General features: G+C 36.9%; 1 protein-coding gene across 6 annotated transcripts; it reads left to right on the top strand.

Moving 5' to 3' along the window:
• Nucleotides 1-26,705, top strand: PCF11 (PCF11 cleavage and polyadenylation factor subunit). 6 transcript variants are annotated; one of them, XM_059708307.1, is made up of 16 exons: nucleotides 1-488; nucleotides 4,188-4,313; nucleotides 6,412-6,600; nucleotides 6,953-7,147; nucleotides 7,936-9,053; nucleotides 9,441-9,621; nucleotides 9,725-9,815; nucleotides 10,736-12,297; nucleotides 14,970-15,069; nucleotides 18,279-18,398; nucleotides 18,921-19,023; nucleotides 20,683-20,866; nucleotides 22,275-22,430; nucleotides 22,805-22,897; nucleotides 23,415-23,450; nucleotides 24,031-26,705. In XM_059708307.1, exons 1-16 carry the CDS (start codon nucleotides 297-299, stop codon nucleotides 24,244-24,246), a joined length of 4,662 nt encoding a protein of 1,553 aa, XP_059564290.1. In that variant the 5' UTR covers nucleotides 1-296; the 3' UTR covers nucleotides 24,247-26,705. The 6 variants fall into 6 exon arrangements, with proteins under 6 accessions (XP_059564290.1, XP_059564289.1, XP_059564286.1 ...); XM_059708306.1 differs by having other exon boundaries at nucleotides 18,918-19,023; XM_059708303.1 differs by having other exon boundaries at nucleotides 9,725-10,208.
• Nucleotides 26,706-27,895: the final 1,190 nt, after the last annotated feature.

Raw genomic sequence — 27,895 nt, 5'->3', positions numbered from 1 at the left:
TTGGGAACACAGACATTTTCGGAGCTGGAGCCGCCTGCGCCGGCGCCATTTTGTGCCTGTAGAGAAAGAGGCTCCAGAGGCGGCTGGAAGTGGACGGAGATCACCCGTGAGAGGGCGGCGTTGCGTACCCGAGGTCCCCCCCGTGTCGTCCCCCAACCCCCCCTCCGCGGTCAGCATGTGGTGAGGCCGGAGCCGCGAGAGAGCCGGGGAGAGGAAGCGCAGTCGGAAGGGAGGCGGGGTGTCGAGAGCGGCTTCAGCTTCGGCGGCGGCGGACCTCGGAGGGGGGCCGCGGCGCAATGTCAGAGCCGACGCCGGCCGAGGCCGGTACCGCGGGGGCCCGGGAGGACGCCTGTCGGGATTATCAGTCATCCCTCGAAGACCTGACCTTCAATAGCAAACCGCACATCAATATGCTGACCATTCTAGCCGAGGAGAACCTGCCCTTCGCCAAGGAGATCGTCTCTCTCATCGAGGCCCAAACCGCCAAGGTTTTTATACACCCCGCAGCCTCCTATTCTTCTAATACTCCCTGATTTTAGTGTCAGCCTCATCCCAGGTCTCGCTTCCATCCAAAGGGGGACAGCGTTCCCCTCCAACCCTCCCCCCCTCCAACTCTGGCTCGGTCTTGGGCCCAGGCTTCGAGCGTGGGCCTCTCCTGCGGGGAGGGAGTGGGGCGGGTGAAGGGTGGAGTCCCACTTCCGCTTACCAGCTCCCTATCTAGGCCACCGCATTGTAGAGCCCGACACACGCTTCGAATAGAGCCCGGGGGGGGGGGGGGGACTTGAAGGTAGTTGGTGCGGGGAAGTTGAGAGTTAAAAGGATCTTAAGCCCCTGGGAAGGTGGGGAGTGGCTCCCCCCCCCCCCGCTTCCCCCTCCCAGAGCCCTTTTGGGTGATCTGTGCTGTGTGGGTTGGAAGGAGGCGAAGGGGGACCTGGGAGCGAGCTGCCGGGGGGTGGGCATAGGGCACTGGCCCCGAGTGGAGCAGCCGCTTGTTAGGAGCCCAACATGGCGCCTGCGAAGCACATGATGCAAAAGGGAAGAGAGGAGAATCCGTTCCCTGCCAGCCAGGCAGCTGCTCACACCCGTCAGCTGACCCCCGTTTTGGGGTGGGGGCGGCTAGGTAGAACTTGCATTCTCCTCTCGGAGTGCTTTATTCGTCCCCCCAAATGGGAACTTGGGGTTGAGGGTGGGGTGTGGGGGGCGGGAGGGAAGGAGGTTTTATCCAACCTGTAGGTGGAGAACTGGCCCATTGGGTAACAAGTACTTGGCAGTTTTTTTTTGAAAAGTTCAGTCCCTCCTCTTCCTTCTCTCTTTTTTCCTCCCTTCCCTGGTAGCGGAGACGTGCCTTTTCTTCACCCCTTGACAGAAGTGGTCCTCTGCCACCCTATGTTTCCCTGTAGTCCTCCTGTTCTGTGCATTCATGTGGGAGTGATATGTCACTTAAAGTTACTGTTCAACTTGGTTATCATAATGAGTTCTAATCGTTTCCCAGCACTACGTTTTAAGTTCTTTTTCAAGCTTGTACTTATGGTTTAGTTTTTTTCTAGTTGTTAGTGATGGAAATGATCAGGATGAGCCTCCTTTTAGCAGAGTGAACCCCTTTTAAAAGGCCACTTTAACAACAACCACCAAATATATTGTTTAGAGGCGGTTTCTGTCTAGTGTAAAACTGAGTGGTCTGACTAATAAATGGTTTTGAAATGTGTGATTGGTATTATAAAATTTGTGAATAAAACATATAAAATATGTATTTGTCTTTTTTATTTACCTTTGTAAGGTGTAGAATCTGCTTCCAAGACTTATTTTTATTTATCTACGTGGTTGTGTGTTTTAAACAAAAGTCTTTAAGTGACTTGGGTTCATTCTTTAGGTTCCATCCACTCTTGGGTAAATCCATTCACAAGATACACGGTTTCAGGTGGTCCTTTCATACCTTAATTTAAAGAGGATAAAAAGTAAGGTTTCTTTTTGTGTGTGTGGTTTTTTTGTTTTTTTTTTTAAGGGCCGGACAAGTTTGTCATGCTCAGTCTGGCAGCTAAAATACAAGCCTTCATTCTCTCTTTCCTGTGAATGTTGGTGTCAAACAGCTATTGTTCTTTTTTTAAAGTATGAGATTTAAAAAGGAAGCATTCCTCATACTCAACATCCTTTTTATTGATACCACAAACATGTTGGACATGAAAACTTAATTTTTGCCTTGTTGAAGGCTTAACTTGACATTGAATGCCTTTTTTAACAAATGAAACCACTTGCATTTTTAAAAAATAACATTGATTTTTAAAATCTAAATACCTAGTATTTGGGGGGATTACTAATATTCCACAGAACCTAATATTTAGTAGCTCAGGTTGTCACTCAAGTTTCTTTGCTGGGTTTTATGCATCCTGAAGATCTTCGAGAAGTGAAAAGTAAATGCTGAATATAGTGGTCACATTAAAACTTGTATTTGTGTATGGCTACACGGAGTGGTGAAAATAGATGGACTATTTGCTGATAAAAGACAGCTAAAAAATTTTTGGCACACGTTTCCTGATTATTTTTGTAAAGCCAGATTGAGGAAAAGATGTAAAAGTCACTTTGGGAAAATACCTTAATCAGGGTTGGGGTTGAGGGTGAGGGGAGGGATTTTCTGTCCTTTGGTAGCAAACTGGCTTGGTTTTGTGTTTCTGGAGGTGGATGTTTGTGTCCTTATTCTCTAGCATCTCAGCATTGCTAAACTTAAGGATTCACACTTAATTGGACTCCTCCCATGAGACAGTAGTGAAAAAATATTACATACAGGATTCACTGGACAATAAAAAATTAGCCTACTGAACAGATTTTGGTTTTATAGAGAGCCTGTTGTTTTCATAAGGATCACAATGACTAAAATGGTGTAAAACATGACATGGTAAGATAAAGACACAGCAATAAAGCATTTGACATGTTGATTCTTAATTTACCCACCTGCAGTGGCCTTGTGAACCCTTTTATTAGAAGTACCAGAAAAGAAATTTTTCATACAAGGTTATTCAAAGGTTTCCTTAGTCAACTTTGGTTGTAGTAAAGGTTATCAGAAGCAAGAGCACTTCTACACACTTCTATGGGCAATTGGTTTTGTGAAATATGATGGAATTGTGTACTGCAGAACTGTGAGCCTACCCTAGCTTCAGGTAGCTATGGGTAAGTGTTGTTCAGGGTTAAGATTCCTATACACGTGGGATGGGTAAATGGGGATAATTTTCTTTTTTTTTTTTAAATCATGGTTGCTCCTGTGGAGTCGGATTTAACACTTAGTTTATATGGTGTGTCTTAATGCTGCTCGGCAAGTCTGTGAACCTGCTGCTGCTTTCTGGAAGCTGGCTGTGCCTTCTAAAGCCAGTGATGGGTAGACATTCCAGTTGACCTGGGGCAACATTTGTTTGCTTTGGAAAGGGCCACCTGTATCCGCATCACCACACTGGCTCTGCACAAATTTAGAACCTCTGGTTTGTGCATGTCAGAGGAAAAATAATTTCGACGGAGAGTCCATGCTGTGAAGAAAATCTTCAGGACAAATCCTGGTTTCCAGAGTCAAGTTCAACCTGATTTACATGACTCAGCGGCCGCTCCATCCAGTTTTTCTTGTATCAGTAACAACTTGCACCTTCCTGCAAGTTTAAAAGTGGTTTTTTTTTTTTGCCATTAACTTCATATGTGAAGTATACTTGATTTCTTTGTACATTGGATTATAGAGAAATAATCCTAATGATTTTACAGGTAACAAAAGCTTCATAGACTTTAACATATAAAATATGCTTATGGAAATTAGGGTTTCTGCCAGAAGTCTAAAAACTTCATTGAGTCTAGGTACACCATTGTTAATGTGGGTCACAAAGCTTATACTTGGATTGCAGAAAATATCTCCCTCCTACTTTTTGGTCACTTAAAACAGGTCTTTATCATATGAACCTGAAATTCTATTGAGTGTTAAATGGATATACTAGAGATTAAGGTTTTCTTAATGGTGATTTTGAGCTTATTTTGTATGCTCAGCTAAAGATCACTGTAAGAAATCAGTACTTGATTGACCACAAATGTTTCATAAACGTTAATTTTAAATTATCAACAAAAATAGAGGTCTGTATTGTATGTTTAAAAATTCACTTTTAAAAGTATTTTTTGGTGGCAATTCATTATACTAAACTTATCAGTTTCTTTTTATTCAGGCTCCTTCCTCAGAGAAGCTTCCTGTTATGTACCTTATGGATTCTATCGTGAAAAACGTTGGACGAGAGTATCTCACTGCCTTTACTAAAAATCTAGTTGCAACATTTATTTGTGTGTTTGAAAAGGTATATATGCATTTAGAAACATTTGAATTTTTTAAAAAAATGTGTTCCTGATTAAATAAATACTTGCCTTTGTGTTGGGTTTTCTTGGGTGGTGAAATGTTTTTTCTCTTGGACATTTACCAAGTACCATGCTTAAGTTAGCGTTTTATGTTAGATTTTTAACTCATTCTAGGAGTTTTACAATATCCATTCAAGATTAGATGACTTTGCTTTTATTTTTACATTTAAATTTATTTTTGGTGAGGGTATTACAGATGTCCCCTATTTTCTCCCCTAGATGACTTTGATTTTAGATGGGCAAAAAGATCTGAAGCTATCAAGAGCATTTCAAATTTCATTGTTTACATTTCTGGTGTTAGGTTGTTGGCTATTCCTATCTGGAAAGGAAAAAAGTGTAATTTACCAGTGTCTCTCAACCTACCATTGATTTCTGAAACTTTTGTGATTTTGTTTGTTTCCTCTTGTTATCCATTCAAGTATGTTTTATATGAATGTTCTAGGTATGTGTGAATAGTGGACCAGTTAATTGCCTTAGGTTATATTGGAAATACTTTTTAACCTCTTAGTGTTTAGAAGAAAGGTTTGTTTGTTCTAGACCTAGAGATTGTACATTCCTTCAATAACATTGTATCTGGTAGTTTGGTAAATACAGTTATTCTGTTGAGGAGGCCAAGGGATTTGCTGAAGTAATTATCTTCCTGTTAGGCTTTATTTTTCAAATTTAGTAAAAGGGCATTTATAAGATAATTAGGTTTAGAGATTGTTTCCTAACAAGAAATCAGTAGTTCTTAGAAGTACTCGTGTTTGGAGAAAACTTAAGAGTTGTCAGACTAGGAGAATTGGGATTATTTTGAAAGAACTATTATCAGATATTTTTACTTGCTTGTTAGAACAGAAAAAGTAGTTGCTACTTGAGCAATTTTTCCCCCTTTAAATTCCTAGAGAAAATAAATACTGCTAAGTAAGTACATGCAGAAGAAATTTGGAAAGCTGTATTTCAGATTGTGTTAAGGAGCTTGTTAATAGTGTATTGTAGACCTTTTCTAAATACTGCTTACCTGAGCCTAAGGCCTTAAGGAGAAGTTAACTCTGCATTATAGAAGTTGGGGAGCTAAACCAACTTGGCTTCAGTTTCAATATGTTCAAATTCATTTGGGTGTTTGATAGAATATCTTTACTGAATCTAACTGGGCCTTAAGATCTTACAGTTGATGAAAATGACCTTGTAGTATAATTATTATCTGAAGACTTGAATGTAGTCAAGGCTTTATTATCCTGAAGTTAAATACCTTAGGTTTCTCTGATGGCTAATTTAAAAAATAGTTATGCCCATCATAAGCATGAGCAGTTAAGTTATAAAACTAAGCTCATCAGTGGGTAAGATTTTTAATTATATTAAGGTGCCTTCCACACCACAAATAGTTTGTTGTGAGGTATCAACCGTATTGTATTGCAGAAGATGGGTTAGTGAGATAGTTTTGTCTTAATTTTAACTTTGTACTACCATGTAAATAATTTAAGAAATTTAAGCCATCAGGTAAACTGTTCCCTAGTTTTATGGTCTTATGTTTTGTCCAGAGTAAGAATAACATTAGGAATGCCATTTTAAGACCTAAAATTTGAAAACATTTTGCACTTTTTTTTTCAATGGGTCTCTCTTATTTGGCTACAAGCAAGTGCAAGAAAGTCCATTTATAAGTCTTCCACATCTGCATCTGGCCATAAGGGACTTTGAGGTTTTTCTGAAGCACATCACATGAGCATCTGTGGGCTCTATCTGCATATAGTAGTTCTTTGTCTCAGTAATCTCAAAGCCAAACTTCCTGTGTGATTGTACTTTTAAAAGTAGAAAGACTTGCCTAGTGGTTTGCTTTCATGAAGGCTAGGTGATGACAACTTTAATTTTTCTAATTTTTCTTTTCAGGGAGAAATTTCTTTAACATTTGTAAACTATATCGAATACTTACTGTTGTACATATATTGATGAATGAGCAGTATGAGTGCTCTATGTAAAGTAGAGACTGATCTAGCTTTATACTTAATATTTAAAACATTCTATAGTGACTTAACAAGCCATAGAATTGTTCTGTTGTTCTAGGTGGATGAAAATACTAGAAAAAGTTTATTTAAATTACGTTCCACATGGGATGAGATATTCCCATTGAAGAAACTTTATGCCCTGGATGTCAGAGTCAATTCATTAGATCCTGCTTGGCCTATTAAACCTCTACCCCCCAATGTGAATACATCTAGCATCCATGTGAATCCTAAATTTTTAAATAAATCGGTAAGTTTTACATGAATGGTGTATAACTAATATTTTCAACTGTCAAATTTTGACTTTTCTAAAATTTCTTGCTAGAAAGAAATTATCAAAAATATCCTGTGCTTGAAACAGTTTAAATTTGTTTTTTTCCTCTTCAGGTTCACAGTACATTTAAAAATATGTTCTTGTTTAGGTATAACATATTATCCTTCTTTGGATTTTAAATTCCTGAAAAATTTTCTGTGTGTTTTTAAACATGATTGGCCATTTAAAATTACGGATGGTATTAAGAGATAAACTCATAATTTTCAGTTCCCTCTTAACCTATTTAGCTGTGATGCATAGTTATTTAACAAATAATTTTCTCTCATAGCCTGAAGAGCCTTCAACACCTGGCACAGTGGTCACTTCCCCTAGCATCTCCACTCCTCCAATTGTTCCTGATATACAAAAGAATCTTACCCAAGAACAACTAATAAGGCAGCAGTTACTTGCAAAACAAAAACAGTTATTAGAACTTCAGCAGAAAAAGCTGGAGCTTGAACTAGAGCAAGCTAAAGCACAACTGGTAAGTATAGGAAATCTACATTTTAAATATTTCAATCATGTCTTCTGATAGAGAAGTAATTATTTTGTGTTTGAATTCTCTTAACATGTTACTTTTATTCATAGTGTATTTTCCCACTTTTATTTCACAAATTATGGTGCATTAGAGCAAGTTTTTATATCCTTACTGTAAAACTCGAATATAAACTGTACACTATTTTCTTCTCAAGTACTTTTCTATTGGATTGCTATCTTTGTAGATAACACCTTAGTTTTGTTAACAATTAAATCATGTAGATTTAGTATCAGTCCCAGTATGGTCGGTGTGTTGTGGCGAATGTTTTTGCAGTCTTGAATCTTTTATGAGCTTGTGCTTCATGAGCAGAAGTCAGGTTCCTAGAAGGAAACAAAAGAAAAGCCACCACAAAATTAACGACTAGGAAGATTACATGTTCATATGCACGAATGACCTTATACAAAGTTATTTTACTTGGCACTTAAGTTTGAGAGTGGGAAGTTCATGAAGGGAGTTTTGTACATTTGTTATTAGTGCCACTTTTTCAATCTACCTAGAGATTATATTATAAAATCCCAAAGTAAAGGACTAGTAAGAAATGACAGGCCACATAGATAGATGAACTTTCTCTTTTCACTTTAATCTCCACTTAAACATTAGACGTATTCAATGTGAAAACAGTATTAAATAAATGGATTTATTGAATAAAGCATATTCTAGATTTCAATTTCTTGATAGATAATCTGCATGTTTTACAGTATTAATATGAACATTTATATTACTTTGTATTTCAGGCAGTTTCTCTTAGTGTTCAGCAGGAGACATCCAACTTAGGCCCTGGATCTGCACCATCCAAATTACATGTTTCACAAATTCCCCCTATGGCAGTTAAAGCTCCCCATCAGATTCCTTTGCAACCTGAAAAAAGCCGTGCAGGTCCATCCTTACAAATTCAGGACTTGAAAGGAACAAACCGGGATCCCCGTCTTAATAGGATGAGTCAGCATTCTTCTCATGGAAAAGATCAAAGTCACAGAAAAGAATTTCTAATGAATACGTTAAACCAATCTGATATTAAGACAAGTAAAACTATACCTTCTGAAAAACTAAATTCATCCAAACAAGAAAAAAGTAAATCAGGTGAAAAAATAACCAAGAAAGAACTTGACCAGTTAGATTCTAAATCTAAATCTAAATCTAAATCACCATCACCTTTGAAAAACAAATTCTCTCACACAAAAGACTTGAAAAATCAAGAATCTGAATGCCCAAGGGTGTCTGACATGAGTAAGAGAGATCCAAGATTAAAAAAACATCTTCAAGATAAGACTGATAGCAAAGATGATGATATAAAAGAGAAGAGAAAAACTTCAGAAAAAAAAGATAAAGATGAGCATATGAAATCATCTGAACATAGACTGGTTGGAAGTCGAAATAAAATCGTTAATGGCATTGTACAAAAACAAGATGTAATAACGGAAGACTCAGAAAAGCAGGGAACAAAACCGGGGAGATCAAGTACTAGAAAGCGATCAAGATCGAGATCACCCAAGTCTCGGTCACCAATTATACATTCTCCTAAGAGAAGAGATAGGCGGTCACCCAAACGAAGGCAAAGGAGTATGTCTCCAACCTCGACAGCCAAAGCTGGAAAGATTCGCCAATCTGGATGTAAGCAGTCACATATGGAAGACTTCATGCCACCTTCCAGGGAAGAAAGAAATGCTAAGAGAAGTACTAAACAGGATGTTCGAGATCCAAGGCGAATAAAAAAGACTGAAGAGGAACGACCGCAAGAAACTACAAGTCAGCATTCTACAAAGTCAGGCACTGAACCAAAGGAGAATGTAGAAAATTGGTCAAGTTCCAAGTCTAACAAAAGATGGAAATCTGGTTGGGAAGAAAATAAAAGGTAGGATGTTCACATTTTAAATCAAGTGAAATATGTGCATTTTAAAATACAGTGTTAACTTAAAAATTGGATAAGTTCATTGGGTGCTGTAATTGTTGCTTTATTTTTTCACTTAATTCTTATGACATCATGGGTTAAATATCATTATTACTCCTATTTTACAGATTAGGAAAGTGAAGTTTAGAAAGGTTGATCTATGTAAGGCTGCATACCCAGGACATGAAAGAATTAGAATTTATCTGATTTTCCTGACTTAAGATCTTGTGCTCTTAATTAACTTTTATGATTACATACAATCATTTTAACTAGATTCTTTGAAACGGATTCTTAAATATGGTCCTGAGTATTTAAATTTTATGAAGTAACATACTGCTTTTATGGTTTCAGCTTACAACAAGGTGACGACCATAGTAAATCTCCTCATCTAAGGCATAGGGAAAGCTGGTCAAGCACTAAAGGAATTTTGTCACCTCGAGCCCCAAAGCAACAGCATCGATTAAGTGTAGATGCCAATCTTCAGATTCCTAAAGAGTTAACTCTTGCAAGCAAAAGAGAATTACTTCAAAAGGTAGTTACTATGATCCCATGTATTCAATATTGTTTTTGTCTAAATATTTTGTAAGTGCTTTTTATATTTAAAATACTTGATTTCTTTTTATCATCCCACGCAGACGAGTGAACGTTTAGCATCTGGTGAAATTACACAGGATGAGTTCCTTGTTGTTGTGCATCAAATTCGACAGCTATTTCAGTATCAAGAAGGTAAACATAGATGCAATGTACGCGATAGTCCTTCAGAAGAAAATAAAGGTGGATTAAAAAAGAAACCTCTCTTATCTGATGCTGAATTAACCTACTATGAACATAAAGCAAAACTGAAAAGGACACAGGTTCAGCATTCATTTCCAAGACTTGATCTCTTAGATCCTGATATTTTTGACTACCCTTTGACTGATGCCTTGTTGTCTGGAATAGAATGTGAGCCATCCAAAAGTAAACATGCAAGTAGGAATAGTGGAGCACAGTTTGACAGAAAAGAACAATTTAGTGAAAGAGCAAGACGTCTTTCTCCTATATCTGGGAGTCGTTCTTATGCTGAGAATCTTTCACCCCATGAGGGCCGGAGAAGACATGACGAGCAAGTCTCTGCTAAAGGTAGAAAGTTAAATCAGATTATGCCTATTGAATCACACAGCAGTGAAGGGAAAATGAACAGCTAAGTGGGGATGGATTTTTGGTGACTGTTCAGACTACCTTTTTTTGTTTCAACTTGTTTTTCCCTCAGAGGGAAGGGAAGAGAGTTAATACTTATAAAACCAACTATATGTTAGGTATTTTACTAGGTTCTTTATATATGTAATCCGATTTACACCCTCACAACAACCCAGTGAAGTATATATTATCCCCATTTTACAGATAGGAAATAAGACCAGAGAAGTTTAAATTGCTTTAAATAAATAATTAGTAAGTTGACAGAATGGGGATTTTTAAAATCCAGGTGTGTCTGACTTTAGAGGGCATCATTTTACCGGCTGTTTTGATATTGTCTTTTCCCTCCCCTGTAATGAAGTGAGATAGTTATGGATATTTTTGGATAAGCATTTACATGAATGTAGAAAGATTTGAAGATAATTTTATATAAATTCAGATTCAAGGAAAATAATTTATTTTCTTTTTAAAAGGTGTGCGAGAAGAGCAGAGGTCACCATTCAATGATCGTTTTCCACTTAAGCGACCTAGATATGAAGATGCAGATAAACCATTTGTAGATAGCCCAGCATCACGATTCGCCGGCCTTGATACAAATCAGCGACTTACAGCGTTAGCTGAAGACAGACCGTTATTTGATGGACCTAGTAGGCCATCAGTAACAAGAGATGGCCCAACCAAGATGATTTTTGAAGGACCTAATAAATTAAGCCCTAGAATTGATGGACCTCCTGCACCAGGTTCTCTTCGATTTGATGGGTCACCTGGACAGATGGGGGGAGCTGGTCCTTTGAGATTTGAAGGACCACAAGGTCAGCTAGGAGGCGGGTGTCCTTTGAGATTTGAAGGTCCTCCAGGACCAGTAGGGACACCTTTGCGTTTTGAAGGGCCAATTGGTCAAGCAGGCGGAGGTGGTTTTCGGTTTGAAGGTTCCCCTGGTCTGAGGTTTGAGGGATCTGCAGGTGGTCTAAGATTTGAAGGACCAGGGGGCCAGCCTGTGGGTGGGCTCAGGTTTGAGGGACATCGGGGTCAACCTGTGGGAGGTCTGAGGTTTGAGGGACCTCATGGTCAGCCTGTGGGTGGACTTAGATTTGATAATCCCCGAGGTCAGCCTGTAAGTGGACATAGATTTGAGGGGGGTCATGGTCCATCAGGAGCTGCAATTAGGTTTGATGGACCTCATGGTCAGCCAGCAGGTGGGATCAGATTTGAGGGCCCTTTGCTACAGCAGGGAGTTGGAATGAGGTTTGAGGGCCCCCATGGTCAGTCAGTAGCTGGTCTGAGGTTTGAAGGACAACATAATCAACTTGGTGGAAACCTTAGGTTTGAGGGTCCACATGGTCAGCCAGGGGTTGGGATCAGGTTTGAGGGACCCTTAGTCCAACAAGGAGGTGGAATGAGGTTTGAGGGTCCTGTTCCAGGAGGTGGACTGAGAATTGAAGGGCCTCTGGGTCAAGGTGGTCCAAGATTTGAAGGTTGTCATGCTTTAAGGTTTGATGGGCAGCCAGGTCAGCCATCACTCTTACCAAGATTTGATGGATTACATGGTCAACCAGGTCCTAGATTTGAAAGAACTGGTCAACCAGGCCCACAGAGATTTGATGGACCACCTGGACAGCAGGTTCAACCAAGATTTGATGGTGTTCCTCAAAGATTTGATGGTCCACAACACCAGCAAGCATCAAGGTTTGATATTCCCCTTGGTCTTCAAGGCGCACGATTTGACAATCATCCTTCACAAAGGCTTGAATCCGTTTCTTTCAATCAGACTGGTCCATATAATGAGCCGCCTGGCAATGCTTTTAATACCCCATCCCAAGGACTGCAATTCCAAAGACACGAACAAATATTTGATTCACCTCAAGGACCAAATTTTAATGGACCACATGGCCCTGGGAACCAGAGTTTCTCAAATCCTCTTAGCAGAACTTCTGGACACTATTTTGATGAAAAGAATCTTCAAAGTTCTCAATTTGGAAACTTTGGCAATTTACCTGCTCCAATAACAGTAGGAAACATTCAGGCATCTCAACAGGTAAGTCTTGTATTTATTCTAAAATTAGGTTGTGTGGAGATATGAATTGCTCTTAATGTTTTTAGGGTTTGAGGGAGGTCTTCAGGAGACAAGTTCATAGACTGGCAAGTTTTTAATGTACTTCAAAACCCCACATGCTAGGGAAGTGGGAAGAGAGTCTTAGGTCTAAAATTTGCAATTTCATTCAAAAATTGACTTTGGCTATTCCAGTAGCTAGAGAAACCTACCCGCCCCCCCCCTCTCTCTCTCTCACACACACACACATTCACATGTGTGCACATAGTCACACTTTTTATTTTTTAATATATTTTTATTGATTTCAGAGAGGAAGGAAGAGGGAGAGTTAGAAATATCCATGATGAGAGAGAATTATTGATTGGTTGCCTCTTGCAAGTCCCCCACTGGGGATCGAGCCCACAACCTGGGGCATGTGCCTTTGACCGTAATCAACCTGGGACCTTTCAGTTCGCAGGCTGAATGCTCTATCCACAGAGCCAAATTGGCTAGGGCCACACTTTTTTTTTTTAATGGACTTTGTAGAGTAGTTTTAGGTTTACAGCAAAATCATGCTGTGTAGTATAGATATTTCCTTTATACTTCTTGCCTTCACACCTGGATAGCTTCCCCATTATGTTTTTGTTTGCTTGCTTTAGGCTACAATGCTAGTAAAGTATATAATTGTGAGGGTGATTTATAGATCTCTGCTACATTGTAGAACTGTGAGCCTTGATAAGCTTTAAAGTAACCATAGATCTTGTCTTCTTTTTTAAATTTTATTGATTTCAGAGAGGAAGGGAGAGAGCTAGAGAGGGAGAAACATCAATGATGAGAGAGAATCATTGATTGGCTGCCTCCTGCACACCCCACACTGGGGATCGGGATTGAGCCCGCAACCTGGGCATATGCTGTGACCAGGAGTTGAACTGTGACCTCCTGGTTCATAGGTTTGACACTCAACCACTGAACCACACCGGCCGGGCTAAATCTTGTTTTTTAGATTGCTCTTTAAGAACTTCCTTAGTCTGAGTTAAGAAAATCAAGTTGTCCATGCTTTTACAGCCTATGAATATTTTTCTTCCTCTCTTCCTACTTAGCAGCACCTTCCCAGTCATTCCAGTCAAATAGAAATATTTAATATTAGTATCAACACAGCAAACCTGTGACTTCCCGCCCAAATGTATTCATTTTATCACCTAAATATGTACAGTCACTTGTTGGTATTCTTTTGCACTTGCTAACACTTCTTACTAGGACAAAATCATGTTATACTAGTAACATTGCATGGAAGAAAATGTAAAACTAAAAGATTTTTAAAATCACATTATAAGCATTACTATTTTTAAAAATATTTTTATTGATTTCAGAGAGGAAGGGGGAGGTAGAGAGAGAGAGAAACATCAAAGATGAGAGAGAGAATCATTGATTGGCTGCCTCCTGCATGCTCCCTACTGGGGATCAAGCCCACAACCCAGGCATGTTCCCATGACTGGAATCAAACCTGGGACTCTCCAGTCCGCAGGCTGACACTCTATCCCCTGAGCCAAACCAGCTAGGGCTTAAATATATTTTTATTGGTTTCAGAGAGGACGGAAAAGAGGGGGAGAGAGAGAGAAACAGAGAGATACATCAATGATGAGAGGGAATCATTGATTGGCTGCCTCCTGCATGTCCCCTACTGGGGATTGAACCTGCAACCCCAGCATGTGCCCTTGACCGGAATGGAACCTAGGACCCTTCAGTCTGCAGGCCGACGCTCTATCCACTGAGCAAAACCGGCTAGGGCACATTATAAGCATTATTGATAGAAAGCAAACTTCTGTTGATATCCAATAATTTGAAAAAAAATTGTTCTGCATAGATTTACTCTATTGTGTGTTCTTAAAAGAAATGATATTGCTATTGACATATTTAGGAGTGGGACTTGACTAAGTCTTGCTTGGTACATTATGCTGAATTGGATTTTTTTATATATACATACCACTGAAAGTTAACATGGATACTGAATAAGGCTTATGAATGGATAATTATTTACATAGCGGAAACATGTTGAAGTCCTACCTCATTCTGAACTACAAATACAGTATTTGTATGCCTGCACAATACTTACTTCATTTTTTTTTAACATTCTCTTGGTGTCTTTTACAATCTACTTTGTAACCCAAAGTATTATGGCCAAGCAAGATGATCACAAAAGAGTTCAGATTGCTTTTGAACTCAGATTGAGTTCAGGTGGCTTTTGACACCTGACGTTCAGGAGTTCTGGTCTCATTTTTGCTGCTAACTCTAGCCATTATGACTAAGTATAGGTCACATCTCTGGATGTCAGTTCTTCTATTTGTAAAATAAGAGAAAGCACGAGCAAGTAAAGTGACTTGTATAAGGCCACACAGCTAGTTGTTACTGATACTTTCATGGTGTCTTCAACTTTTCAAAGAAGCTTCACATCCATTCTCAGTTCTTTATAATTCTATGAAACAGATTTGGGAAGGTATTGTTGTTCCTTTTTTTGTAGAAAGCCTATAAGTGAAGCGACCCAGTCAGGTTTCACTTGTAAATATTTATTGTAGAAACCAGGCCTTAAGATGTATGTGAATATTTTTATGTGGTAAGTATGTTAAAGTTTTACTTAAAATATGGAACAGATGTTCTTAAAACCAATGTTTCTCTTAAAGGTTCTGACTGGTGTTGCTCAACCAGTACCATTTGGCCAGGGACAACAATTTTTACCAGTTCATCCACAAAATCCTGGAGCATTTGTTCAGAATCCTTCAGGTATGTGCTTGCTGACCTTTGTGTTTTTCAAAAGGTGAATAATTATTGTCTTGTTGAATAGCTACTGAGTTTGTTTACATTATTGATGTGCTCACATTGATCCTATTTACAACTAGGGATGGTTAGCCAGGACTGGTAGACCATTTAAAAGGGGAGGAATGAAACCTATTGGAAGCTGGAAGGGGGAGTGGGGGTGGGGGTGGGGGGTTGCAGGGGAGGGATGTGATACTTATGTTAAAGTGATAAATGGCAAACCTCAGAAATCTCATTATTTGATATTTTATGTATATGTGTGATGAATCAATAAACTTTAAGTAAATACTGGGGATATTGCCTTATAAAGTTGATCCATTTATATGTCTTTATGGGCACTCAAATAATAATTATACCCAACATGTTAAAAGAGTAGGAAAAAACTGTGTTTCTCTAGCCAGGTACACTGAAAAGCATCTTTGTTACTCTGGGGTGAAGCATAATAATATCGTTATGGGTATAATAACAATATTGGATACAAGGGCTTTAAAAATAAATTCTGTTTTTTGAATATATTTTTATTGATTTCAGAGAGGAAAGTAGAGAGAGAAAAGTCGATGTGAGAGAATCATTGATCAGCTGCCACCTGCATGCCCCCTACTGGGGATTGAGCCCACGACTGTGGCCTCCTGGTTAATAGGTTGATGCTCAACCACTGAGCAACACCAGCTAGGCTGTTTTATTTTTGAATCTTCAGAAACATGCTTTAACATGGTACTATTCAGTTTACAAGGTTACGGAGTTGTCCAAATCTTCTGAAGTAACTAGGGAAGTCCTAGCCAAGTCCTAGTTTATTAATTAGTTCTTAAACAGTGTCATCATAAGGAATTCACTCAATTAATTTGAAAGCTTTTTGTTTTTAATTTCTAGTTTGATTAGGTTAATTAATGTTTTTTGGTATCATTATAATGAAAGGGAAGGAAAGAATTTGGAATCTAAAGTCAGAAGACCAGCCTTGGAATTTCACTCTATTTCTAGATAGGCAGGTTATTGCCACAAATCCTCTCTGGGCTTCATTTTCTTCCTCTCTAGACAGAATATGATAAAAGTCAGTATTTGCCAGAAAAATTTTTATAAGATAATCAATGAGATCATATATGCAAAAGTATTTTGTAACTTAAATACATTATATACATTCTAATGTATTTTACTTTAAAATTTAATTTTTCTTGTTGGGTAGAGGATTTGTTGCATTGAGGTTAGTATGCAAAACTGCAAATTTAAAAACAAAAAGAAGCAAATACTATCTATAGTGCCAAACATCTTAGTGTGTTAAAATTATGAATTCATTTTCCTCATAACAATCTAGGAACAATTATTATTACCGTTTTATAGGTAAAGGAAACTGAGGTACAGATAAACAACTTGATCATGTCACACAACTAAAATGTGGGATTTCTAGTTAGGATCTCAGGAGTCTGGTTCCATAGTTCATGTTTTATTTTTTTTTTTCATAGTTCATATTTTTGATCACTAAACTTGGCCATCTGAAGACATGTAAATAGCTAGTTAGGATTAAGACAAATAATTCTAATGAAAGGTAAATGTTAAAGTAATGTGTGAAATGCTATTGTAATTGATGTCAGGGTTGATTTATTTATTCATTCATGTATTCAGACATTTAATTTGAATAGACATTAATTAGTCTCTGTGTCGAAGGCATTGTGCTAAGTGGAAGAGTATGCAGTTGTTAAGAGCAGGGATTATGTGTATTGTGGATGCAAATTGAATTTCTTCTCATGAAGGAATTTTTGGTGTTCCATAACCTTTTCTAGAAGTGTAGTGAGATGCAGTGACATACAAATACATTGAAATAATCCTATATATTAAGAGGTAATACGCAAATTGACTCTCACTCCGCAATGCCATCACAAGATGGCGGTGTGCACAGTGGGAGCAGGGCCGCGGGGGCAGGGCTGGTGGCCGCTATGCGTGGCTTCTGCTGGGGTTCCTGTGGCCCTGCGGGGGTACGGGGTAGGGGGGAGGGTCCCGGCGTTGGCTGCTTTGTGCAACTTCTGCCAGTGCACCACAGGGGCGGGCCGGCATCCACTCCTGCGGCCCAGAGGTGTGGGGCATTGGAGCGGCACTCCAGGACTCAGGGCCATCCCATGGCACACTGGCCACGCGGGGCGGGACTCCGGGACTCAGGGCAGTCCCATGGTGCGGTGGGGGGATGGGAGGAGGAGGGGTCCCGGGTCTCCCTCGATTTCATGACAGGTCACTAGTACTTTTATAGTTGAGTGAAAGAATCATAATTAGATTAGTGCTTAACAAAGTATGTAATTGAATTGATTCCTTACAGTGAGCTTAAGGAGATAATTTTTATCTCAATTATTGAAATTTTGATAATCCTCACGCCTATTTAGCAGTAGTTTGAACGGCTCTGCAAGTGCAATAATTCAGCAAAGGTCAGAGTGGCAGGTATACTTGGAGCCACATTGTTCATCTTCCTGCATTATTTCCCCTGGATAGTCATGGGGGGTGGAGGCTGAGGAAGGAGTACTTCCACTTGGGCTTTGAGTATTCATTCCCCACTCCCCCTCAGTATAGTCAGAAGATGAGGAATAAAAAATTTTAGATACAGTGGGGCCTTGACTTATGAGTTTAATTTGTTCCGTGACGGAGCTCGTAACTCAAATTACTCGTATGTCAAATCAATTTTCACCATTAACAATGAATTGAATGGTGGGCTGATGTTGTGGCGTTCACTGTGACGTTCACTGCGCCAACTAGCGGTGGGGTATCTGAAGCTGGCTCGTAACCCAAATTTTAGCTCGCAACTAAATTTTAGCTTGGCAAAAAATCGGCCGAGAGACGGCTCGTATCTCAAAAAAAACTCGTTAGTCGGGACACTCGTAAGTCAAGGCCCCACTGTAGTTGGAAATAGAAGTGGTTAGAAGTGATGTGCTGCATTGCATAGAAGGGAGTATGAGTATAAAGTATCTGTGTTTTTTAGTATTTATCCTAAAGTATATTTTTAAGAGGTGATGATTTACTTACCCATCTGTAAAGTTCATTTTAGGAGCTTTTGATGTAATTGATAGTCATCCTTAACAAGAGTTTGTAAAATTTATTGTTGATAGGACATCTTCAAGAAATCAAGAAAACTTTTCATGTTTAGTATAATTTATATCTTTAAGTTCTTCTTTCATTTTGAGACTCTCATTTTTTTAAAGGAGCCCTTCCTAAGGCATATCCTGATAATCACCTCAGTCAGGTGGATGTAAATGAATTATTTTCAAAACTGCTAAAAACAGGAATTCTCAAATTGTCCCAGCCTGATTCAGCTACAACACGTAAGTATGTTTCCATACTTCATCTCTACAAAGCTCCATTTAGTTATACAGGTGTATGATATAATATTATATAATGTAAGTTATAAAAGTTCTTACTTACAATCATTGAATTTTTAGGGTATACTCTGTTTTTTTGGAAATCTAATAGAATTGGTTTATAATAAAATTATTTTTAAATTTTCTGAGATGGAATTACTAATTTTGTAGTGAACATTATTTCAATTTATTAACATTTCTATAGACAATGTACAGACTTTTTACTATGTTAATTTAGTTTTTTACAAATAATTTGAATATTGCTGAAGTAAAATTTTGTGAAGATTGACTTTTACAAGGTCAAACCTAATATCACTTATCAAAATAAGTGATAAATATTTTGGCCAGTAAGTAAATAGAAGTTTAGAAGCACTAAATAGACAATATGAGGTTCTCTGTTGCTTATAACACTATAGTATTTCCCTATAAAAAATACGTGGAAGAACGGTATTGAGAAATTGGTGTATTTCCTTTCAATTGAAGAAGTCAATGAAGGTGCTGCTCAGCCTCCCACTGAAGAGGAGGAAGATCAGAATGAAGATCAAGACGTTCCCGATCTTACCAGTTTCACAATTGAAGAGTTAAAACAGTATGTGATCGAATGTTTTTCTAATTTTCTAAGATAAAAAGGGCAATGACTTTACTAACAGTGGACATTATTAGTGCTATTAATTTTACCCCTTATATGCCCCTTTTAAAGTCTAGGAAGCCTGTTTTCTTTTTTTTTTAATGTTGTAAAATACACATAACATAAATTTAAGGAAGCCTGTTTTTAAATCCCCCTTTGAAATATGTTTGCACAAATACTTAGGCCCAAGGCTTCCCCCAAATTTCTATTTTTTCATATCTGTATTTGGTGTAACAAATACAGATGGTTTAAATATTAGGTATTTATAATCACTCATCTTCTGTTTTATCTTAATCATTATTTTTTCTTCATTGATATACTTATGCTTTTGGGGCTAAGAGAATTAAATTTTTGTTCTATAGTATTTCAAAAAAATGTTTTAAATCTATTTTCCCTGAATAAGTAATACATAGTCATTGTGGGAAATTAGAAAATAGAAATCAAGAAAATAAAATTACCTACAATTCCCACTTTACTGATAACCACTCTTAATCTTTGGTGCATATCTTTTTATAATTTTCTATTGCCTATATTAGTTATAAAAGAACATTTAAATTCCATGGTTCCTAGCATTTACTTCTCTTATTTTCTTACAATATACATGCATACACGGTGGGGCAAAAATAGAGGTTTACAGTTGTGAGTACACGAATTTGTATTATTTTTAATGATTTATTATATTACTTTCCATCCAAACAACTCTAAAGCTACTTTTGCTCCACCCTAATTTTTCTGGTTTATCATGTTTCTTTTCTTAAAATTAATTGAAATTTTTATTGAATTTATTGGAGTGACATTGGTTAATAAAATTATAGGTTTCAGGGGTGATTTATCACATTTTTTGATTTATCATGTTTAGAAGTCTTTTGAATTTCTGAAAGTGAAGATTTAGCTAGTTCTTTTACTGTTTTACCAATTTTCTTCTACAGTTATATAACTATTTTTTATTAAATCATTCACTATTAATATTATGACACTATTTATTTTGTTTGCTGGTATACAAAGTACTAGTATATTGTCCTTTGCTTTATTCTGCTATTTAAAAAATTGTTTGGCGTTCCTAACTTCCCTGTTTGTAGATTTACTTGGTCTGTATGCAATTTCATGCAAAGTAGGGAACCTCTAATTTTAAAAAAATGATTATTGCTGATTTCAGTTTCCCATTAGTCTTCTAATTTTTCTTTTTTGTAATCCATATAATTAGTGCTTCTGTACCTCTTCCAGTATTCTTTAGACCAGGGTGGAGCAGTTGAGTTACTAAGAACTTCAAAAATCTGGAGAGGTGAACTCTAATTATTCTGCCATGTCTGCTTGCTGTGTCCGCCTTGATACTGACACTAGTCTAAGAACAGGCCAACTATTGCTTTATTAGTTAGCACATGGTCATTCCATTTTTAGCCAAAAGGAAATAAGCAATTAGGCCAGGTCTGTCAATAATAGGATAGACTTCATGTTCCAAAATTCACCCAAGTTAAGGAAAGAGTGTCAGTAACATTATTTTGTCACATAATAATGGCATCAGCATTATTAAAATAATAGAAAATGGAAACATTTGTAATTGTCTTTTTTTTTTAAGTCCATTAAAAACTAAAGATTGTTTTTTTTGTTTTTTTGAAACAGACGTTATGATAGTGTTATAAATCGACTGTACACTGGTATTCAGTGTTACTCTTGTGGAATGAGGTTTACAACGTCACAGACAGATGTTTATGCAGATCACTTGGACTGGCATTATCGGCAAAATCGAACTGAAAAAGACGTTAGCAGAAAAGTCACTCATAGACGTTGGTACTACAGTTTAACAGTACGTAATCCATATGTCTCTGAACTGTCAACCTTTAAATTCTATCATTCTAAAAGTATATTAGTTTAAATCAAGCATGTCAAAGGCTAACACTGGCCAAATAAACAAGGGTTAAGTTTATGTGGGTCGCAAAAAAACAAAAGCTTCAATTTTCATAGAAACACAGGTTTATTTCGATAGATATATGCTGAATACAAAGGTCTGAAATACATGATTAATCTTTAACATAATAGAACATTTTAATAAAAATTAATATTTCTTCTTGAACATTAACTTACCAGACATTGAATAACTGCACAAATTAATAAACATAACACAAATAAACCCATTTTTCTTGTTCTCCGAAAGTGAAATATTTCCTGTTGTACACACCAAACAGGTCAGTCCAAGACTAATGACGTGGCAATTGGCTGCTAAAATATTCGCTGCTACTGTTAGTGGAGAGAAATGGTGCGCCGGTGTATAAGGGAAATGAATGCAGCTCGATTATAGGGATCAGTCATTAGCGAACTTGTAGTTTATTATTAATAATTATGTATAACAGGATATTGTAAAAATTAAGTTACAAAATCTTTATTAAAACGTTTCTTACATACTGTTATATTGGTTGGGTCACAAATATATTCATTGTGGGCCATATGTGGGCTGCGAGTTTGACATGCTTGGTTTAAATAATTGCTGGGATCTAACTTGTGAATGTTTTGAATAGTATTTGACCTCTAGAATATAAAAGGTTTTTTAAATAAAAGAAATTTGAACAGTATGTATTGTTTTTTGTTGAAATTAGAGAAGAACACAGATTTCTTCTAGGTCTAAAATTCCAAGTTGCTATGACTGATTTTTTTTTTAAATTGTACATAAAATTTATCTTTTTTAAATTTAGTAGTTGTAAGTCTAGAGGCAATGAAAAATTAATATTAAGGTCTAAAGTGTAATTAGTGGCTTTATATTGTCTATTAGTTATGGGGCTCAAAGAGAATACATAATTTTATTTACTTATTTTGACTCTTTTAAAACAAATATTGTTGAAAGAGAACACATAATTTTATTTTATTTTTTTAAAATATATTTTTATTGATTTTTTACAGAGAGGAAGGGGAAGGGATAGAGAGTTAGAAACATCGATGAGAGAGAAACATCGACCAGCTGCCTCCTGCACACGCCCCACTGGGGATGTGCCCTCAACCAAGTACATGCCCTTGACCGGAATCGAACCTGGGACCCTTGAGTCCGCAGGCTGACGCTCTATCCACTGAGCCAAACCGGTTAGGGCGAGAACGCATAATTTTAAATAATATTAAGGTATATTGTAGAAGGCACCCATACCTTTAAGTGGCATTATAATGAGTAATATGCAATAAAAGTTTAGGAACAAACAAAAATATCTTTTAAATCAACTCCTTTTAAGGACTGGATAGAATTTGAGGAAATAGCTGATTTGGAAGAACGTGCAAAGAGCCAGTTTTTTGAAAAGGTGCATGAAGAAGTTGTGCTCAAAACTCAGGAAGCTGCTAAAGAAAAGGAGTTCCAAAGTGTACCGGCAGGGCCAGCTGGAGCAGTGGAGGTAAGAAAAGAATGTTAAATTTTCTACCTCTGGTCAGGTTGCTCACTTTAAATAAACATTTATTTACATCTCTCTTTCAGTAATACTAAGATTTCATGTAAGCTTTACTTTTCAGTTGTACTCTAATATGATTTGACTTGGGGTTTTATAACCACTGTAGTTATTTACGTTATATCTATCAGTGACTGATAGCAGTGAAATGTTTGCTTTTTTTCCGTGGAAGAATGCAAAATTCTGAGAACTTATTTTGTATCTGTTGTATGTCAAACATTGTTTAAACTTTTCAGAAAATTCAAATCCTTCCACTTAATGTTTATGTATTTTTACTCAATGTGTACTATTAGTACATTTCATTTTATATTACTCTATTTTAGAGTTGTGAAATCTGTCAAGAACAATTTGAACAATACTGGGATGAAGAAGAGGAGGAGTGGCATTTAAAGAATGCCATTAGAGTGGATGGAAAGGTAATTTTCAGTTCTTTATAGGAAGCTTTAAAATGTGTTTTTTTGTAGGGGTAGTTCACCACTTTGAAAGAAACGTTTTAGTTTTTAATAAAAAAAGGTATTTCAGAGGTATTGGAATTTAGTCAGTGTTTGAGTTGGGAGGGATCTTAGCAGTCACCTTGTTCTAGACTCATTTATATAAGAGGTTGCCTAACTAGTTAATGATAAACCCAGGACTAAGTCTTCTGAATCTAGTTAGTCTTTCTGCCTAACCACACTTCAATATTCTAAATTTCTGTTTCATTGAAACTGTTACTGCCTTGAAAGCATACCATGTTACCTACTTAAATGCAGAAAGCCAACTTTAAAGAGAAATCAGGATGAAAAATGTTTTAATCCATTTTTGTAAACAACTGATTTTTGTCTTCTTTCCAAACATAGTTATCTTCTGGTTTAAATTAGAAAAGAAAATCCTACTAGAGTAGCCATTAGAAATGAATATACATGTGAATATCTACTTTTTTTCTTTTTGCTTTAGATTTATCATCCATCGTGTTATGAAGATTATCAAAATGTAAGTTCTTTTTGGTTACTGTTCTCATTAACATTAACAAATTGTTATTTTTTGCATCAGAGCATTATTGCTATTTTAATCTTATATTGGAGTCAGATTGATAGAATCTGATTTAAATTTCTTTATTCCTTGCATTCCATTCACTTCAATCATGACGTCTTTTACTACAGCACTAGTCATAGAGAAATGTGAGGAAAACGGATTTGAAGGATCATGATGGGACTTGGTTTCTAGAATTATGGGTAGCATATACTGCTTTTTTTCTTACATACTTCACTCAGCCTTGTAATATAGGAATACTTTTTAAATGGTCACAGATGAAATCTGAAAGATATCAATGTGTTTCCCTTAGAAATTCAAACTTTTTTTTTTTTTTAATAGTGACCATTTTTTTAATCCAAAAAATGGAACAGAACATGGGTTCAGAGAGGCAATTTGGTAGATATATGTAGGCCATCAAAAGATTAGGCTTTTTAGTCTTGTTTTGTGGGGAAGCAGGTATTTCAGTTGCATGTGGTATATGAATGTTTCTTTGCCCATATAATTGTCCTATAAAACTCATTAAATTTTCATTTTGTAGACATCTTCATTTGATTGTACACCATCTCCCAGCAAGACACCAGTTGAAAACCCTTTGAACATTATGTTGAACATTGTCAAAAATGAATTGCAGGAACCCTGTGAAAGTCCCAAAGTTAAGGAAGAACAAATTGATACCCCACCAGCTTGTACAGAGGAGAGCATAGCAACACCCACTGAAATTAAAACTGAAAATGATACAGTTGAGTCAGTTTAAATAAAATGAAAAAGGTATGTTTTTCTTTTTTAAAAAAGCTGCTGTTTGGATGTAGGTGAAGAATTTTTTACTGTATATATAGAACTATCTATATAAATTTTCTAGCTGAGGCAGGGCCTTCAGCTGTCATTTGGTTAATAAATACATTTTAGTATTTGCATCCTACTGCCTGCACAGTTTCAGGTGCTTGTTGTGTGAAAGTTCTGTAGATGTGTGCAAATTTAACAAAATGAAATTGTATGTGTAAAAATGTACGATTTTCACTTGTGAAACTGTAAATTATAAATAAAAAATATTTTTGCTACCCCTGGAGTGTAATATTTATGCACACCATCAAATAAAGACAGTGTTTCTGTACTTTTTATTGGGTGAAAATGGAAACAGCAACCTCAACATATGATTTTTTCTGGTAGTTCTCATGATTACAGCAAAGTCTAAGTTAGTTTTATCCTTCAAAGGGGGGTTGTGAGAGAGCGCTGCAGGACTTTTCTCAAGAAAGCCAGATTTAAAAAAATTTTAGAAACAATAGGACATTTATGCATATATATATATTATATATATATCTCCAGCTATAGAGAACCATCCAGATGTCCTTTTTTGAAAAATATCTAATGAAGCAACTTTTATTCTTTAACTTGGACATTGATGCCATCAAATAATTAACGAATATATTTAAGTACTAAAGGTGACTTTTTTTTAATGACATTTTTCAAATTTGTCATAATTTAATGCAGTGAACATATTTCTATTTTAAGTTACAGGGGAGTCTGTAAGAATGTTCATTTGAAACATGGTTAACCTTTTTCATTTGTTGGTTTTGACTGAATTAGATGGATACCATGAGATGTTAATATTCATACATGTAATAAATAGAATGATGGAGAAACTTGGTTTGTGTCTCTTTATTTCTTGAATGGCTTTAGCTTGTGACTTTTCTTCAGCTTTAAAACATGAAGTGGCACTTATGAGCCTTCTGTTGGAGGAGATAGGCATATAAAATTAATGAAAATTAGAGCTTGTTGAGTGTTTACTATGTGGTGGGCATTGATAAACATTTTACATATATTCCCTAGGCCTTAAAAAAAAAATCCTATATGATAGATGGTATCCCCACTTTACAGGTGAAATTGAATCACCTACTTAGGTGTAGAACAAGAACATAGAGCTGGCTTTGCTTCATTTTTGTGAACACTATTTCTATAGTTAAGAAAAATACTAGGATAGAAATAGGCACAACCGAACCTCCTGGAGCTAGGTTAAACAAGGCTTTATCAAGATGGTGATAGTTAAGCCTTGGGAGATAGCTAGCAGTGGAGTCCAAATTCCTGAGAAGAGTATCTATGGAGAATGAACAGCAAATGTAAACACTTAATGTGTTTTCAAAAATTAAATTTTGTATGGTTAAAACCCTGATTATGTAGTCTTGGTCATGATAAGGATTTTTTATTACACTGACAATGGGAGCCACTAGAAATTTTAAACAAGTAATATCCTAATCTGCATCTAAGGTTGGCTTTTCATTTTCAAAAAAATTTTGAGAGATTTTCAAATATAGAGAGGTCCAGTAAGAAAACTGGTTAACTGTGTACTGGACTTTAGATGAACTTTTGAATATACAAGCATGGAAGAAATGCTGGGGTCTGAATTGAAAAATGTAGGAAGTTTCCTGTTGTGCCTCTTTTTGGGAAAGCCATCATAGTTTTTATCAAATGCTTAAAAGTACATGACTATCGCCCTGGCTGGTGTAGCTCAATTGGTTGGAGCATTGTACCAAATCCTGAAAGGTGGTGGGTTTGATTCCCAGTTAGGGCACATACCCAGGTTGTGGGTTTAAGAGGTGACCAATGGATGTTTTTCCCTCTCCAAAATCAATAAAAACATACAAAATTAAAACAAAATACATTTCAATTAAAGTATGTGAAGTCAAATGGAAGGTGGCATTTAAATCTAGAATGTATAAAGTAAGAAGTCTCTGGGGGAACATTTAGCTTTGCAGCTAATTGAGAGCAGAATTGAAGTAAAATAGGAAAACCAGTAATGAGGAAAACATTTCAAAGACTGGGTAATCAGGAAAATAGGGGATTGAGAAATATCCCCTAATTATTGAGTGCCAATGCCAGTTGTGATGTGTGGGTAACGGGACAAGATAAGAGCTACTCCTAAGAAATTTAACTGGAGATTGAATTGTGGTTAGAATTCTAAAAACTCATTGGAAAGAAAGGTTGAAGAGATGACCAGTTGTAGCTGGAAAGACTATCGAAAGCACAAGAGAAATTAGCTTCAGAATGAAGGGACAACTTGGCTGGTATGGCTCAGTGAACCAGGTCACAGGTTCAATTCCTGGTCAGGGCACATTCCTGGGTTGCAGGCTCTATCCCCACTGTGGGGGGTGCAGGAGGCAGCTGATCAATGATTCTTATCGTTCTCTCCCTCTCCTTTCTCTGAAATCAGTAAGTTTTTTTTAAAAAATAGAATGGACAGTATTAAGATGGTCACAGATTTGGGGTCTGGAATTGAGAATTAATTTCTAGTTTTTCTTTGAAGTAGGAGGCTAGATTTAGGGTAGTGATTTAGATGCTTCCCTCTCCTCCAATTAGAGCTGTGCGCTAGAATGACAGTGTTAAGAATAGATTACTTATCTCTGGAGAGTCACTTAATAGATTCTCATTCAGAAACACCTCTAGTATTTAAGATGCTCCATAATTATACTCAAAACTAATGTCAATTATATAAAGTTCCAGCCTGGCTCAGTGATTGAGGACCTATGAACCAGATCAGTTTGATTCCGTCAGGGTACATGCGAGGGTTTCAGGCTCAATCCCCATTAGTAGGGGAGCAGGAGGCAGTCAAACAATGATTCTCATCATTTGTTTCTCCCTCCCCCTCTGAAATCAATACAAATATACTTTTTAAAAAATTCTGAACGATTCTAACGAACAGGCAAAATCTCCTGATCTAGAAGTCAGACAACACTGAATTTTAGCCCCAAAAGATGGAAAAACAAGTCACAACATAGCACTGGGAACTAGAAATAATTTATACTGCAAAGTGTAGCAAGGAAAGCTGGGAAACTTAAAGATGGAACATTTTCATTTGAAATGAGTTTGTGAGAATAAAAGGAATTGTGTATTTCTCGAAAACTACAAATTTCACTGTTTATAGAACGTCAATATAATTTACCTACTTAAAACTTTCATGTTGTGGAAAATACTACAGTGACCTGTTATTCAGCTAATAACAAGCTTTTAGGGATAAAAATAGGACCTAATTACCTATTAAAAGATTCTCATATAACAGCTTAATAAATAGAGAATTCTATTTTCCTGGCTGGCTTTCTTTACAGCCTATTTTAGTGCCTAATAAATGCTCTGAAAGGTTTATACAAAATATTCAGGAAAATATGAGGCATCTAACCATGTCTCCAAGTGAAAAGATTTAGCTGACTAAAAAGGTAATCTGGAGGTAGAAATGGAAAGTCAGACTATTGTCAAGGCCTGAACTTCAGCAGTAGTAGTAAGTTTTTCCCTAATTTTATATGGGGTCAGCTCCCTGAAATAATGGACACTTTGTTGGGCAGGTGAGGAAGAAAAAGTTAAAGAAAAAGCTAAAAAGCATCAGTGGGATGCCCAGAGGGAGAGCAAGAAGGCCT

Source organism: Myotis daubentonii, chromosome 9 (assembly GCF_963259705.1).
Source record: "Myotis daubentonii chromosome 9, mMyoDau2.1, whole genome shotgun sequence".
NCBI classification, from domain to species: Eukaryota; Metazoa; Chordata; class Mammalia; order Chiroptera; family Vespertilionidae; genus Myotis; species Myotis daubentonii.
The sequence above is the reverse complement of the archived record's forward strand: the minus strand, read 5'-3'. Positions and strand labels throughout refer to the sequence as shown.

Excerpts from the sequence above, each read along its gene's own strand:
- PCF11 (XM_059708302.1), top strand. The coding sequence starts at position 297 with ATGTCAGAGCCGACGCCGGCCGAGGCCGGTACCGCGGGGGCCCGGGAG. Across the intron at positions 12,298-14,969 it reads ACATTCAGGCATCTCAACAG|GTTCTGACTGGTGTTGCTCA; the intron begins GTAAGTCTTGTA and ends TTTCTCTTAAAG. Across the intron at positions 18,399-18,917 it reads GCCTGATTCAGCTACAACAC|AAGTCAATGAAGGTGCTGCT; the intron begins GTAAGTATGTTT and ends TTTCAATTGAAG.